Source organism: Glycine max, chromosome 19, assembly GCF_000004515.6.
Source record: "Glycine max cultivar Williams 82 chromosome 19, Glycine_max_v4.0, whole genome shotgun sequence".
Classification (NCBI taxonomy): Eukaryota; Viridiplantae; Streptophyta; class Magnoliopsida; order Fabales; family Fabaceae; genus Glycine; species Glycine max.
Genome location: NC_038255.2, coordinates 29,831,939 through 29,848,226, shown reverse-complemented (window position 1 = coordinate 29,848,226; position 16,288 = coordinate 29,831,939). Strand labels below are relative to the sequence as shown.

Below are 16,288 nucleotides of genomic sequence, written 5' to 3'. Positions count from 1 at the left end.
CTAGTTTTATAAATTGGTGATTTTAGTTTCCCTAGTAGATTATTATCTAATAATTGTGATTAATAAATTTATTAAATTAATTATAAATTAAATAAATTATTAATCATTAAAATTTTTAATAAAAGATTATTAACCCTAATGTGGTGCCATTGTCTACAAAGTCATGTGCAGCGATGGAGGCAGAATAAGCGTTTGTAAAGAAGAGGAGGAGCACATCCAATGTTGTGGAGGATTAGGGTTAATAATTTTTTAATATTGATAATTTTTAATTAATTTGTGATTAACTTAACAACTCTTTTAATTAAAATTAATTATTAATAATCTATCAAGGGGACCAAAATTGTCAATTTATAAAACTAAGGGACCAAATGTTACAATTAAGAATTAGGAAAACCAAAATCATGGATTTGGAATACTAGGGTTTCCAAAATTACAATTTAGCCATTTCATTAACATGCAAAAAAGGCATTAAGGAGAATTGAATACTGTGACACCCTCTACCCCGACATATAAATAAATAAAATATATAAAAAATATCGGTAACCAAATTCACACGGGTAAAAGGTTCACATTCACTTCACTATTATCAATTAAAACTTATTAAAAATATATTCGGCTCGAAACAAGGCCGTCAAAATTTAAAAAAATATTATGGTAAATCAGTGAGATAAAATAAAATGGACTAACATTATGCAATTAATATAAAACTTATGCCCCACTGTCACATCCTATCAGAGCATTGTGTCCCGACGTCCTTCAGCACAAGGTTCCTTTAAGCACTTCACCTAGCCATCTGCTCCCCCGAACACAAGGTTCAAGATCATCACAGGATCCAAACATAAACAACAAACCGGGAGTGAGTTATCACATTCCTAACTACTAGAGAGAAACAAAACAACATATAGTAGCCAAATACAATTTACTTAGCATATCTCACATTATTTCATCACTTTGTCATTCAAAATTCACTTTTCAATCATCAATCACACCTTTCAATCATCAATCACAATACACAAGAATTACACACTCCGATCAAGACATAATAACACATCAATTTCATAATGAACAATTAGCAAGCGCATGAGACAATTATGCTAAGACTCAAGCCTATATGCAATGTGGTACCATGTCAGTGAAAAACCACCCTGGGGCGCTTAGGAGTACATAACAAGACACACCACACAATGAGTTTGTCAGGTCACTCTCACTAAGTAAGATCATAGGGAGACCAGTCAGGGTTACGATGTTTTGCGAGAATGCTCCAACCATATGGGATCAACATAGGCTTAAAGGAGCACTCAAACCCGGTGACCCCCAAGGCCTACACTCCGAAGAGTCCGTCAGGGCCTCTCCCTCTTGATTCAGGTCCAACCCCTAAAATCATTTTAGCACACAGACACTGCTAGTGAATTATACAATACCCACAACCTCACACTCGTGTCTTAAACACGTACAACATATTGCGCTACAATTTAACACTGGTTCCTAAATAGGAACCTACACTTTCTCTTTAACACTGGTTCCTAAATAGGAAACCTACATTTTCTCTTTAGCACTACGTATAAACACTGATTGAGTTATTGTATAATTCATAGCTCACAATATAATTAATGTAACATCAAGTGTTAAACACATCCACTTATTCACAATCGAATATCATGTCCACACTTTAACATCTCATAACATCACATCAACCATCTCATAACATTTCTAATGATATTCATAAGGTACAACACACACATGTTCATCAAATTTAACCATAATATTCTCAAACTCCAACACTTAATAATTTTTGGAATCATACTATAACACTCTACAATATTATTTACATAAATTATTAATATAATATATAAGCTAGCATACATCATATTGAATCACAAATATCAAAGTAAGCTTTCAATGCACAAATTCTAAATAATTATATGAACACTTTGGTCAATTTCAATTATGACATTAATTTTTTAAATTATATATAAAAACCTAAAAAAAGCAAGAAAAAGAGAAAATAAAAATCAATATATCTCTCTAAATTTTTCCTTACTTTATTTCATCAATTCATATTAATTAGAAAAATGCTCGATTTATAGGGTTCACGCTCAATATAATAACATATCAATTTCACAACAATTGGTCTGTCAAACATATATAATTCACTGTAATAATTATAAGAATAAAATGAAAATTGTAAAAACACCCCAAAACTCATTCCAATTGATATCTCTAAGGATCCCTACATATGTTCTCACTAATCCCCAATTGTGAATAACTCATCCCTTACCTCTAAGCGGGCTCGCATGTCTTCCAACAACGACAACGGCATCTCTAGCGGTTTCCTAAGATTCCTCCAGTTTTTCCTCCGACTGCTCTGATAGAGTTCCCAAATGTCAGAGAGACGGAGAAGAGATTGAAATCTCCACTTGTACTGTCTTCATGCAATTCCTTTTTCTCCCTCCATGAATATTATCTCACAAATCCCAACGGTGAAAGTGTGCGAAATTGAATTTCAAACAACATGTACAAATTTCATGCAAATCCAACGGTTAACGAAACTGAGATCGTAATTTTACTGAAACCATTTTGGGTTTATGGGGGAAAGGAAAATGCTACAATGCAAAAGGTATTTCTCTCAGCTCAAACATGATATCCAAATTCCCAACGGTAAGCATGCTCGAAATTGGTCTTCAAACGTAGTGCTCAAATTTCACGACGATCCAACGGTGAACGAGTCTGAGATCGTCATTTTTCTGAGACAGATTAGGTGGCCTGCGGGAAAAAGAGAGGGTTTTGGGAGAAGAGAGAATAAACGAAATTGTGAGGCAGAGGAGGTTGAAGATTCAGTCTGAAAACTGACCTAGCATGTTGCTATTTATAGCTAGGGACATTTACGACCTATTATTTACTCTATTTATTTAGTTATTATTTATTATTTTATAAAAACAAACTTTATTTTATTCTCTATCAAACAAATAAATAAAATACCCTTTTTATTTTTTCTCAAATCATTATTTTAATTAATAATTATATCTCCTTATTTATTTATTTATAAAATCTCATCATTTTTTAAAAACTCTATTTATTTATAAATAACAATCCTCTTTAATCTAGTTTACGAAAATTGAGATGTTACAAATACAATGACTTGAAAGGCTCTAACAAAATAACTTACCACTAGACTATCATATATGTTTGTGTTATTATGTGCAAAATATAATATATATCATATATTTTCAATTTTTTTTATCTACACTAGCTCATGAGATCCAAGTAGTGATTCACTGGGTTAACCCCTACGCAGTATCCCAATAGTGTTGATAATCGGTCTAAGTTTGATAAAATTGTTTATGACTTCCCAAACACCTAAGACTACATTTTTACTACAACTAGAGACGTCTTGTATCAATGCAAGCATACATAATGCAAGCATACATTACACTTTGATAAAGATTATTTTCAATGACAATTGACCAAGACATATATGTTACGATCAACCCCTTCAATTTACTTGCCTGATCGATATTAATAGTGTCCTATCAAAGAATTATCAACCTCAACTCAATGATGATCAATTGAGATGAAAAATATTCACCATCGAATTTAATTAAAGCAAGTTACACTCCTATACAATCAAACAAAGTATAAATATTAATAACTACACCCCACTAAAGATTATTCACATAAATGGCTGACAAAACACCATATAATATGAATGTTTTTGTGTTTATCTACTTGCATATATTGCACATACATCAGAGAAGGGTTAATAAACTAAATGGCTAGTTGAGATACATATGAGTCTTACATATATTTCATTACCAATTGATTGATATGCATATAAGCAAAGATGCATAAGGATAACCAACACTTGCATGTGACAAATGACAATAGATCACCAAGCCATAAACTACTTCAGACAACTAACGGGGAAATGCATTTATATTTGAAAGATGACCAAAAACTTTACATGTATAAAGGAATACAAGATCATTCACAAAAACCAACTAAAAGATATGAGCAATCAACCAAGAATTACTTTGAAATTCACCATTGTCACCAAGGTCACAAGAAATGTAATTACACTTTATAGTCTATCAAAAAACATACAATGCAAGATCAATTTTGACAATGCATATATGCAAATATATGCAATATGATATCAATTATGTTAATAAATTTCCAAGACCCACATGCTAGACACAAATGAAAACCAACCTTTAAGTAACATTAGACCTACATAGATTAACACAACAACAACAAACATGACTTGATAATGGCATGAAATTTGGTCATCATAAACATATACATTTAGAAAGATAAATACACCTTAAATACAAAGAAGATCATAATGTAAATCCACATATCTTGGAGACCAACATAATACACAACTAACTAATCATCACAAGTCTGTATATATCTAGTAAAACAACATAAAATATACTTGATATTGTTTATTCAATTTTTATACAAATTGGATGATCATCCTCAACTTGTCTACTTTAGACAATGATATACAATACCATAGCAAACAAGTCACTTATCACTAGCTTAGGTATTTCATGACTTGACGTAAATTACCACATATTTTGGAAGGTCAATATAACACATATTTATAAAGTCTAATACAATGAAGCCAGTCATTGTGAATCACCATATTTTGGAAGGCTAATATTATATACATTGTTCATATAATACATCACAAAAGAACAAATCACTATAAACTTGCATAGTTTGGCGACAAACATAAAATAATCAATTAACCAACAAACTCATTGTAACACCTCATTTTTTGTGAAAAAAAGTTAAAAAAAGTTTTATTTAAAAATAAATAGTTTTAGAAAAATAATGAGGTTTTTGTAATTAAATAAATAAGGAAAAATAGTTTTATTAATTAAAATAATAGTTTTATGGTAAATAAAATAAATGTGATTTTAGAAAATAAAAAGAATGTTTTATTTATTTATTTAATTGAGAGTAAAATAGAGCCATCTTTTCATGAAATAATAAAATAAAAAAATATAATAAATAATAGGATCAGAGTACCCTATATATAAATAGAAACATGCTAGGTCAGTTTTTACATTTACGATACGTCTTTACGCTCTTTTTTCCTCCCAAATTCATTCTCCCTTCTTCCTCTCCCAAAACGTTCTCTTTTTCTCACATACACCCAAACATGTCACACTAAAACTGCAGTTCCGGACTCCTTAACCGTTGGATCATTGTGAAATTTGATCAACACTTGGAGAACTTATTTTATCACATGCACACCGTTGGGATTTGCATAATAATATCTATAGAGAGAGAAATACCCCTTGCATAGAAAGAATGAAATTGAGGCTCCAATCCCTTCTTCTCTCTAACGCTTGGAAACCCTAGGAGAATAACCAAAGGAAAAACTTGAAGAATCTTAGGAAATAACTGGAGACGTCACTATCACTGCTGAACTACGCACATGAGCTTGCTTAAAGGTAAGAGATGTGTTTATCGCAATTGGGGTGTTTTATGTGTTTTAATTTTTCCTGTACAATGATAACTATGAATTGCCCATGTTTGAGGGGTCAATTCATGCCCTGATGCAAATTGGATGGTTTAATTCAATCTTTGAATTTGAATGTTAGAAACCTAGAAATTTAGAAATTCTTGATTCTTGCATGTTTTCTTGAAATTGATTGAGGAATTTTATTCCTCATGATGTGATCACATGTTCTGTGCTATTTGTTTTGAATTTGGGTGTCTTTTGATGTCTGAATTGTGCCTCTTTTGCTTCATGAAACGGAGGTTTTTCACGAAGCACAACCGTGCTTGATTCGAGCATGTCGTGTTTAGTGAAAATCAGTTGTTTTCAGCCCATGCTATTTTCCTGATAACGTGAGTTAACTTGTAGCCTAAAAATGAATAAGAAAATGATTGAATTAGGTTTTGTGGTCTTTATGAAAGTTGTCGTCCTGGATGTTAGCTAACAAATGCCATTGTTTTCACCCAATTTGGAGTTGTATAGCCTTCTTGATAGTCAAATTACTAAGAAAAGGTGGAGCTGTCAGGATTAAGCAATGATCCAATGCTTACCTTAGGTTTAGACATAGTTAATGGTAAAAACGGTTTTTGTGATAAGCATAAGAGTTGTAGATAATTGTCTTAGCTTTCAAATAAGATAAGTATGAACTTAATTGGATTAGTACATACCATGTACTTGTAATTTTACTCTACAAAGGTCGTAGTAACTTAGGAGGAAATGTAAGGATGTACTTATTTACTATACATGTACGTGTGGTTGCTATTAGCTGAATGAATAAGTGAATTATTATATGCCTTAAATGTTGGAATATTGTTATTCTATGATATATATATATATATATATATATATATATATATATATATATATATATATATATATATATATATATATATATATATGTGTGTGTGTGTGTGTGTGTGTGTGTGTGTGTGTGTGTGTGTGTGTGTGTGTGTGTGTGTGTGTGTGTGTTTTGTGCCATGTAAATATTACTACTGCGTGATGTGTATATGAATCATGAGGCATAATGACATGACGTTTTGGGATTATGAAATTGTGATTGAGATTGAGTATAAGTGGCAAGTTGAGCATGTGTTAATTTGTTTACACGTGAACATGTGATGGTGGATAATGTTGTGAGATGTTAAATTGTGGACGTGGAATATGGTTGTGAATAAATGTTTGGTTAATGGTTAATGTGATATTACTTATGTTGTATATTGTGAATTATACAATAACCTGATTGGTGTTTACCTTGAGAAAAGTATTTATGCGCGAGATGTTGAAAGGAAAGTGTAGGGTTCCAAGTTAGGAACCTGAGGTGTTAAATTGTAGTGCAATGTGTTAAGCGTGTTTGAAAACAAGCATGAGGTCATGGGTATTGTATAATTCATGAGCAGTGCTACGTGCATAAGTTGTTTTAAGGGTTAGACCTAAATCAAGAAGGTGAGGCCCTAACGGATTCTTCAGAGTCTAGGCCTTGGTGGTAAATACACTCGGTTTGAGTGCTCCTTTAGGCCTATGTTGATCCCATATGGTTGGAGCATTCTCACAAAATAGAGTGACCTTGATTAGTCACCTTATGATTTCACTTAACGAGAGTGACTTGACATACCCATTGTGTGGCGTGTCTTGTTGTGTACTCCTAGGCGCCTTGATGTTGTTTTTCACTGACATGGTACCACATTGCATATAAGATTGAGTCTTAGTGTATCTGTTGCATAATGCCCGTGTGATGATCATTGTGACTTGTTATGTGATGGTGCGTAATGAATTGTGTAAGTGTGAGATGTAGTGTTGTATTTAAGATGTGTTGTCATGAATATGTGATTAATCATGAAGGCATGGAATGTGATTTATGATTAAATTCTAGAACACATGATGTTACGTGTTGAGTGTTAAAATGATGTTAATTGTGCCAAAGTTGAGCCTTGTCATACCTATATTGTTGTTATAATTATGCTATTGGTATATTTATATCATACATGTATGCTTCCATTTATCTATATTTGTTAAGGAATGTGATGACTCACTCTTCGAGTGTTGTTTGTGTTTGGATCCTATGATAATCTCGAACCTTGTGTTCATGGGAGCCGATGACTAGGTGGATGACTTTAAAGAACCTCGTGCTAGAGGACGATGGGACACAATGCTCTAATAGGACGTGACATTGGGGTATGAGTTTCTGTTTCAATTGCATGGTGTTCTCAACATGTTATTTTACTTTATTTTATTCCGCTGCTTAACTTTAGTTCTTTTGTAAACTTGGACGACCTTGTTTTGAGCCGGAGATGTTTTTAATAAGTTTTATTTGGTAACAGTGAAGCGAATGTGGACCTTTTATCCATGTGGATTTACTTACAATTTTATTGAATGAAATTGACTTTAATTAGATTCCGCATTTTATGTTTTTTTTTCATTTATATGCATGTTGGGGTAGGGTGTCAAACTCATCAAAGTAAATCTCATGTTACTAAGGAACAATTGATCAAGAAAGCTTAAGCACTTATGCCTATCTAGATAAGTACTTGTTGTACTATGGATTATTTGACCGAGGTAAGTCTTTGAGACCTAGCTTATGACAGTACTTAAGCACTTACTCCTACATGCTAAGTTCTTGGTAGGAAATTGTACCATCTAACCAAGATAAATTCATAGGTTCAACTCTATCAATACACTTAAGCACTTACGCCTTACAAGCTCAATGCTTGTGGGGTTGTGGATCGACCCATCGAGATAGGTCCCATAGAAGGACTATAATAAGGACTTAAACAATTACGCCTTACAAGCTTAGTGCTTGTTGGGTTATGAGTCAATTGAACAAGACCGGTTCCCAATAACCTAATGATGACAATACACCTAAGTACTTGTGCCATACAAGCATAGTTATCAATTGTCAAGTTAACTCAAAAAATCTTACTTGTGAGGTCCTGGACGTTGTTCTCTTGATCCATCATATCTGCCATAGTACTCACCACCACGATCAGATTTGACAGCCTTAATTTTCTTTCCAAGTTGAAGTTCAACCTCAGCCTTGAAAGTCTTAAAAACATCTAGGGATTGAGATTTCTCATGTATCAAATATAGGTAACCGTATCTAGAGTAGTCATCTATGAACGTAATGAAATATTATTGTCCATTCCAAGAAGTTGTAGGAAAAGGACCACAAATGTCTATATGCACTAGTTCCAAGACGTCTTTAGCTCTTTCGACACCTAATTTCCTTATGTTTGTTCGTTTTTCCTTTATGCATTCAATACAGACCTCAAAGTTTGATAAATCCAAAGGGTTAAGAATTTCATCCAATACAAGTCTTTGAATTCTTTGTTTAGAGATATGGCCCAAACGCTTATGCCATAAGGTGGCTGAATTCTCATTCAATTTTCGTTTTGTAGCATGTGAACTTATTTGCAGTATTTCATTATAGGAACTAACAACATCAAGCATGTAAAGATTATCAATTAAAGAACCAGAACCAACCATATTTGAATTTTGGTAGAGACTAACTTTATTATTTCCAAATGAACAAGAAAATCCAAATTTGTCCAAACTAGAAATAGAAATCAAATTCCATCTAAAAGACGGTACAACAAAAGTCTCAAATAAATCCAAATAAAATCCAGTTTTTAACTGTAATCTAAAAGTTCCAATAGCTTTCACTGCAACCTTCTTGCCATCACCCACAAAGATGAATCTTTCATCATCACTTGGTAGTCGGCTCCACAGGCAATCCTGCATAGTCATACTTATGTGAGTAGTAGCACCAAAATCTACCCACCAAGTATCTTTAGGTACAAAAGCCAAATTAACTTCTGAACAAACTAGAGTAAGAAATTTACCTTTCTTCACTCGCCATGCGACATACTTGGGATACTCTTTCTTCATGTGTCTCGACTTCTTGCAGAAGTAACAGGTAAATTCCTCATCCTTATTTTGTTTCTTTTGCTGAGAAGTCCTTTCCACAACACCTCTAGTCTTCTTCCTTTTCTTATTCTGAGAGGTCGAAGTCAAGTGAGCACTTTCAGTCCTATCTCTCTGTAGCCTCTCCTCCTCTTGCACACAATGAAATATAAGCTCATTGAGGGACCATTTGTCCTTCTGAGTGTTATAGCTCACTTTGAATTGCCCAAAGTGTGCAGAAAGCGAGATCAAAATCAAGTGCATGAGCATGTCTTCACCAAGCTCTAACTTAAGTGACTTGAGTTTTGATGCATAATTGGACATCTCCATAATGTACTCCCTTATGTTCCCTTTGCCTTTTATACTTCATGGAGATGAGTTTAGCCAAAAGGTTACTCGTCTCTGCCTTTTCATTTTTGGCAAAGTATTGCTTAATTTCCTCAAGGAATTTCTTTGCACTTTGACCCTCAAAAATAGATCCCCGAAATGCCTATGGAATAGAGCACTTCATGATCATAAGATACATTCGGTTGGACCAATCCCACTTCTCAATTTTTACCTCATTAGAGGTTTTTGGAGTGGAAATGTGTCATTCCATCCTCAATGTCAAGTCCAAATCCATACAGTCAAAAACAATTTCTACGACTTCCTTCTAGACCTTAAAATTTGTCCCATTCAACATTGGGATAGAATTCACTTGGACAACATTTGCAGCACTGGTAATATTAACTAAAGAGAGAACAAAAAATAATATGTTCACAAATAATCAAGCAAGTCATATAAAATATATATATAACAAGACATGCAAATATTTTTCATAATAGATCCATCACAAGATACCCAACACAACATTAATTCTAGTCTTTGGACAGAGAAATTAATTTGTAATTGATACTCTCAACGTAATGATCAAATATTGACAATTAGTTCTGTCAAATAATAGACTTTCTTGGTACCGACTATTATTCACAAAAAAAACTTTATAATTGTCACATATTTATCATCACATGTATGCTATTATTTGGCCAAATTGTGTCTTCCCTTGGGCCGATCACAATTCGCATAAATAATTTAATACTAACATCCATGCAATTTAATTAAATTAATTTACGCAATAGAGGTTACTTTGACAACATAATGGTTCAATCAATTTAATTAAAATTATAGGACACACAAATAAATGGAAAGGATCTGTAATGGTTAAATTTGCACCCAATTGTAATCGCAGTAAATGTTTGAAAAACTACATCATGGTAAACTAATTATGCACCCGAAACAAACATCACAGTACTATCACAAATTTATACTAATCACATGAATAACATAAATTATCAGCTTATCACCGTTTTATGAAAAAAAAAACAGTTGAAATAATAATAATAATAATAAATTATTCATATAAGACAAAAGACCATTGTCTTGTTACTGATTCATATAAACAAAAATATATATATTTTTGAAATTGTGCCACATATTAAATGTTAACACCAGATACGTAGAGCCTTTATCCCAAATAGAATAATAAGCCGGCAAATGCGACACAAACAAAAAAAATTGTACAACCCCGTAAATAAGATGTAGAGGTCTTTTATTAATTCTAAAGAGGAGAAAAAAACTTAATGGCCATAACACATAAATTTAGGGGTTTTACAATTTTATTAATCAAAATAGTTTCTCCCCAAAATAAAATTTGGGTTCATATAGCTAAAAGGATCCAAATATAATACATATCAAACAGAGCTTTAAATCCCAATAATCTAACAGTAATGGTGGCTTTGATACCACTTGTTGGGAATTTTCAATAAACCTTATAAAATACCAAATGAGCACAAAAACACATTATGTCATATTATCAAGAGGTTTTAAGGAATACCTGGATCCATAAAGAGCTTGACACAACGGAATTTGACAATGGTCATGAACAATTGATTTAATGACCTTCCTCAACCAAATCACCTTCTTTCTTATGAGACCTTTGTTTTCTTTTCAAATGAGGAGATGAGAAACTATTTATTGATTTGGTGTATTGGGAACTATAACTATGCCTTAGGTTTTAAACCTATTAAGATCTTCATTATTTCCTAATAAACCAAACTTAAGCCCATATCAATTTTCTTACAATCTAATGGGTTCATTTAAATAGATCACTTCATATTGAACTAAATAACTAATATAAATATTATAATATAATATGTAGCACATATTAATAATTAGGAATTATAAAATTCCTAATATTTTCTTCTCAATATTTATTTTTTAAATCTTAAAAATTTAAAAATAAAAATTAGTTCCAGCAAATAAAGACTCTTTAATTAGTTCCAGAAAATTAGTTCCCGAAATCAAAGGCCAAGCTTTTCGTATCCCTGTTCGCTAACTGCCTACACTCTTTAATTTCTTTGATGGAAACCATTGTCTACGATATGGGTCCTTCCAGGAAGGTAGCCTAATTTGACAGCTGCCAATTGACGAGGGACGTTGACACATCTTCCATAGGCGGGGTTTTCTAATATATACGAAAGCGATGGCAGTGGAACTAATCTTCTCAAGAAATAAAATATTAATTAGGGGATAACTTTATTTTTTGACAGACTTAATTAAGGGATAACTTCTGTACCAATAAGTATTACTTTAATGGCTTAACTAAGAATTAAATTTCTGCCATATTACTTTATTCGGATAACAAAGAATTAAATTTTTGCCATATGCTCAAAGAACTTAAATTATTAGTTACTTGTTCTGCACTTGTTGGTTGGCCATAGGTCTGGTCAACCTTCTCGCATGAGACCCGCCATATATCCTCCAGAACTTTCGCCTTATACTGCCAAAGAAGATTTCATTTTTCAGATCCGAGATAACACAAATTCCACAATATATTTGAAGGGAAGAAGCCCTAAGCCACGGTTCAAAATGGGAGGCTTTCCTCATCATCACCCTCAGAGATAGTATAATAATCCCTAGAATCACAATGATAGCAGAATGTGCGCTGTCTTTCATATTTTATAATTAAGGACTTTTACTGTTTGTTGTCATGAGAAATTATTAAATAGTTCTGAATTATATTTATGGATCGGATGAATCTCCAGCTAATACAGGACATCGGTCTGAACTAGCATCCCTCTACGTTGTGGATTTGTAATATTCAAAAAGATTCTTATCCTCATCAATGAATCCATCCTGTGTTCCTCTTCATCATCCCATTGAATAAAACTTAAAATCGAGTCCCCAATAAGTAAAGGAATTCATGATTAAAAGTTTAAGCAATCTAGAGCAAAAATAATACTTTGCAAACGCTAACCCTGTTTCCTTCTTTTTAATAGCAGAGGATAGAAAGTAAAGCTTACAGGTTTTATTTTTGAAGACATGAAAAAGATTAGTATAAGAAAAGTGAGTGACAATACAAGAAAACACAAAAAGAACAGTAGAACTGGAGCATGTTTAGTATGTTCAGTCTTTCAGGTGTGTGTGTGTCCGTGGTGACATTGAAGATGACCTCGAAGACATTGCAAGCTCCTTGGCAACCTGCTCCATGGTAGGGCGAGATCGCGGGCTTTCAGTCAAGCAGGCAATTGCTATCTTCACAATCGATATCACCTCCTTGTCAATAGGGCTAGTTGGATGAGGGAGACGTTCATCCAACTTAACCATCAATGACATATGATCTAGTGTTGAGGTAGCACCAATCGATGAAGATGATAGCAATAGAGAAGATGTAACATCACCAGGGTGCTCTCCAAACAATATTTCCAATGCTAAGACCCCAAAGCTATACACGTCACATTTCTCATTTGCTTCCATTGTGTATGCAAGTTCTGTAACAAATTAAAAGTGCTATTATATGCAAAATATGACTAGCTAGTGACAAGGACAAAATGAAGATAATTGTGATGTATATATATTTGTAAATGGCTAACGAAGACAAACTAAAATATCATGATTTACTCAAATAGTATAGAGAAAGGAAATTAACCTGGAGCAGCATATCCAAAGGTTCCTGCAAAGGAGGTCCAATTGGATGAATCTGGATTAAGAAACTTGGCTGTTCCGAAGTCTGAGACATGAGCTACATAATCGGAATCCAAAAGAACATTCTTGCTTGATATATCACGATGAACGATTGGAGGTGAGCAATCATGATGCATATAGCATAAAGCATTTGCTACACCCTTAACAACATCCACCCTTTTATTCCAATCAAACGCAATTGCTTGTTCATCATCCTTCAAAATCTTCTTGACGTCGCCCATCTCCAGAAACTCACACACCAAAAATGAGTATTGTGAATGTGAACAAAACCCATGTAACTTTACAATGTTACGATGTCGGATTTCTGTCAAAGCTTGGATCTCACTTGTGAAAGCTTTCTGATTGAGCATTTCTCCATTTGGAATTGAATGGAGTTTCTTCACAGCTACGACTTCACCTGTAGGCAACATGGCTTTGTAAACACGTCCTTGCCCTCCAACCCCAATAAGATATTTGTCGTCAAAATATTCTGTGGCTTCAATAATATTCTCGAACATCATTTTGCCACCCAAACTCCACGTTGGTAATAATAAGTTTGGACTCCTTGGAGATAGTAAATCTGTAGCCTGGTCTTGTTTTTTCTTTGAATTTTGGCGTAAATGATACCAGACTCCGAAAACAGATAATGCAAGCATTAGAATGACCAAACTAAGGGGTAAAACTGATATTAAGACTTTCTTTGTCATATGACTATGAGATTTCTTCGCAGTTGATGTTGTGCAAGGCTCCAAGCCAGTGACATTGCCACACAAGCCTTTATTATTTCTCAATGCTTCAATTGAAGTATTTTGGAGGGCTAGAATGTTTGGAAGTGGACCCTCAAACTGATTGTATGATATATCAAAAGATGTCAAGCTTATCATATCATCCAAGCTAGAGAGACCACCTGAAAGACTATTGTGTGAGAGATTCAATCTTTCTAAGCCTTTTATTCCTCCAAGCGTGGGTGGTATTGTTCCACTCAGCAAATTTCCACTGAGATCAAGACTTGTAAGATATTTCAGATTGCCAATATCTGAAGGAATATTTCCCTCAAATCTATTCTGGCTCAGATCCATGGACAATAAATTGAGCAAATCTCCAAGTTGTCCCGGGATTGAGTCAGTCAAATCATTTGAGCCAAGCTCCAAAAATTTAAGTTCTTGCAGCGATGATATTTCTATAGGGATATTTCCTGAAAGATTATTGTTGCTGATCAAGAGATCAAACAAGAAGGTCATGTTGCATAATTCTTGAGGAATGGTTCCTGTAAGATGGTTTGAGGATAGGTGAAGTACGCGTAAGTTGAACGCTCCACCTAGTTCTGGTGGAATAACACCTGACAAATTATTGTTGGAGATCATGAGGCTTGTGAGGCTATGGAACTTTCCCCACTTAGGTGAAATGTGACCATGAAAATTATTTTCACTCAAATCGATGTAGTTCAAGTTTGGAAGTACATCAAAAAAATCTGTGATATCCCCGGATAGAAGGTTTTGCTGAAGCCTGAGTCTTTTAAGGCTGTAGCACTTCCTCAAACTCTCAGGAATTTGGCCAGTGAAATTGTTATTCCCCGCAGTAAAGTATTTCAAGTTTCCACCGAGGCAAACATTTTGAGGTATTTGGCCTATAAAATTATTATCAGCTAGCTGCAAACATTCCAAACCAGTAAGCTTCTCCAATTCTATTGGAATCTCACCACTAAGATCATTTCCAATAAAACATATCACTTTAGCATTTGTTAAATTTCCAATAGAGGGAGGAATGGACCCAGTGAGTTTGTTTGATGATAAAGATAACATAGTGAGCTTGGACAAATTTCCTAGAGTGGAAGGAATGGACCCAGAGAGTTGATTTTCAAAAATATGAATGGATTGCAAATGGGGTAAGTTACCTAATGAAGGTGGAATTGGTCCAGAGAGATTGTTGGAAAATATATCGAATGTGAGAAGAGAATTGAGATTTCCCACTTCATTAGGAATAGACCCAGATAGACCATTGGCACTAAGATTAAGATATTGTAGTTTGGACAAATTACCAATGGTGTTGGGAATGCTACCAGAGAGTTTATTAGTGGACAAGTCAAGAGTGTTGAGATTGGACAAGGCATCAATTTGAGGAGGAATACTTCCAGACAAGGAGTTGTAGCTTATATTCAGTATGAGGATGTTTGGAAGTAATGAGAAATTAAGACTTTGAAGCGTACCTCTTAACCCAACACGTGTAAGATTTATGTTGGAAACAGAATTGGACACATCACATGTAATTCCAAGCCAATTGCAAGGATTATTGCCAATCCATGAAGAGAGAGAAGCTTGACTTTGGTTGTCTAGGCTGGCTTTCCACTTCAACAAAGCATTTGCTTCTAAAGCAATCTCAGAAGAAATAGGAGAAGCAGCCATTGCAAATGAACAAAAGTACATCACATGAAGCAGCAAAAGTGGTTTGAGTTTCATAGACAGAAGAGTTGGAAATATGAACACCATGACGAATTTTTTGGGAAACTTTCGATCACCGATTGTCTGATACAATCAAATGTATAGGAGAAGTACTTACATGCAATTAATGGGTTGCTGCAAATATTTATATGCAAAACGACAGTAATACCACCACCAAAGTTATAGTAACAAAAAAATAAAAATAAACAACACCAAAGTCAAGAAATATTGTGATTTTCTTTTGTTGAACAAGTCAAGAATACTATATTATATTGTATCTACAGATGTGGTACGAAGTGTTTCAAAAATAATTTATGCCACTTGTGTCACTATCACAGGAAATTGGACTTTGATAGACGACAAATAATTTTTGAACTATTAATCTTTTCATTCATACACACAGTTAGGGCTGCTCAATCAGAAAAACCAATTTCCAAAA

At 33.7% G+C, this 16,288-nt stretch overlaps 1 protein-coding gene across 1 annotated transcript; it reads right to left on the bottom strand.

Annotated features, from left to right (window-relative positions):
* Nucleotides 1–12,689: 12,689 nt before the first annotated feature.
* LOC100809509 (MDIS1-interacting receptor like kinase 2) lies at nt 12,690–16,026 on the bottom strand. Its single transcript, XM_003555102.5, has 2 exons — nt 13,377–16,026; nt 12,690–13,218 (listed from the first exon to the last, which is right to left on the bottom strand). The coding sequence occupies exons 1-2, from the start codon at nt 15,895–15,897 to the stop codon at nt 12,854–12,856; spliced, it is 2,886 nt and encodes a 961-aa protein (XP_003555150.1). The 5' UTR covers nt 15,898–16,026; the 3' UTR covers nt 12,690–12,853.
* Nucleotides 16,027–16,288: the final 262 nt, after the last annotated feature.

Excerpts from the sequence above, each read along its gene's own strand:
- LOC100809509 (XM_003555102.5), bottom strand. The coding sequence starts at position 15,897 with ATGGTGTTCATATTTCCAACTCTTCTGTCTATGAAACTCAAACCACTT. Across the intron at positions 13,219-13,376 it reads CTTTGGATATGCTGCTCCAG|AACTTGCATACACAATGGAA; the intron begins GTTAATTTCCTT and ends AATTTGTTACAG.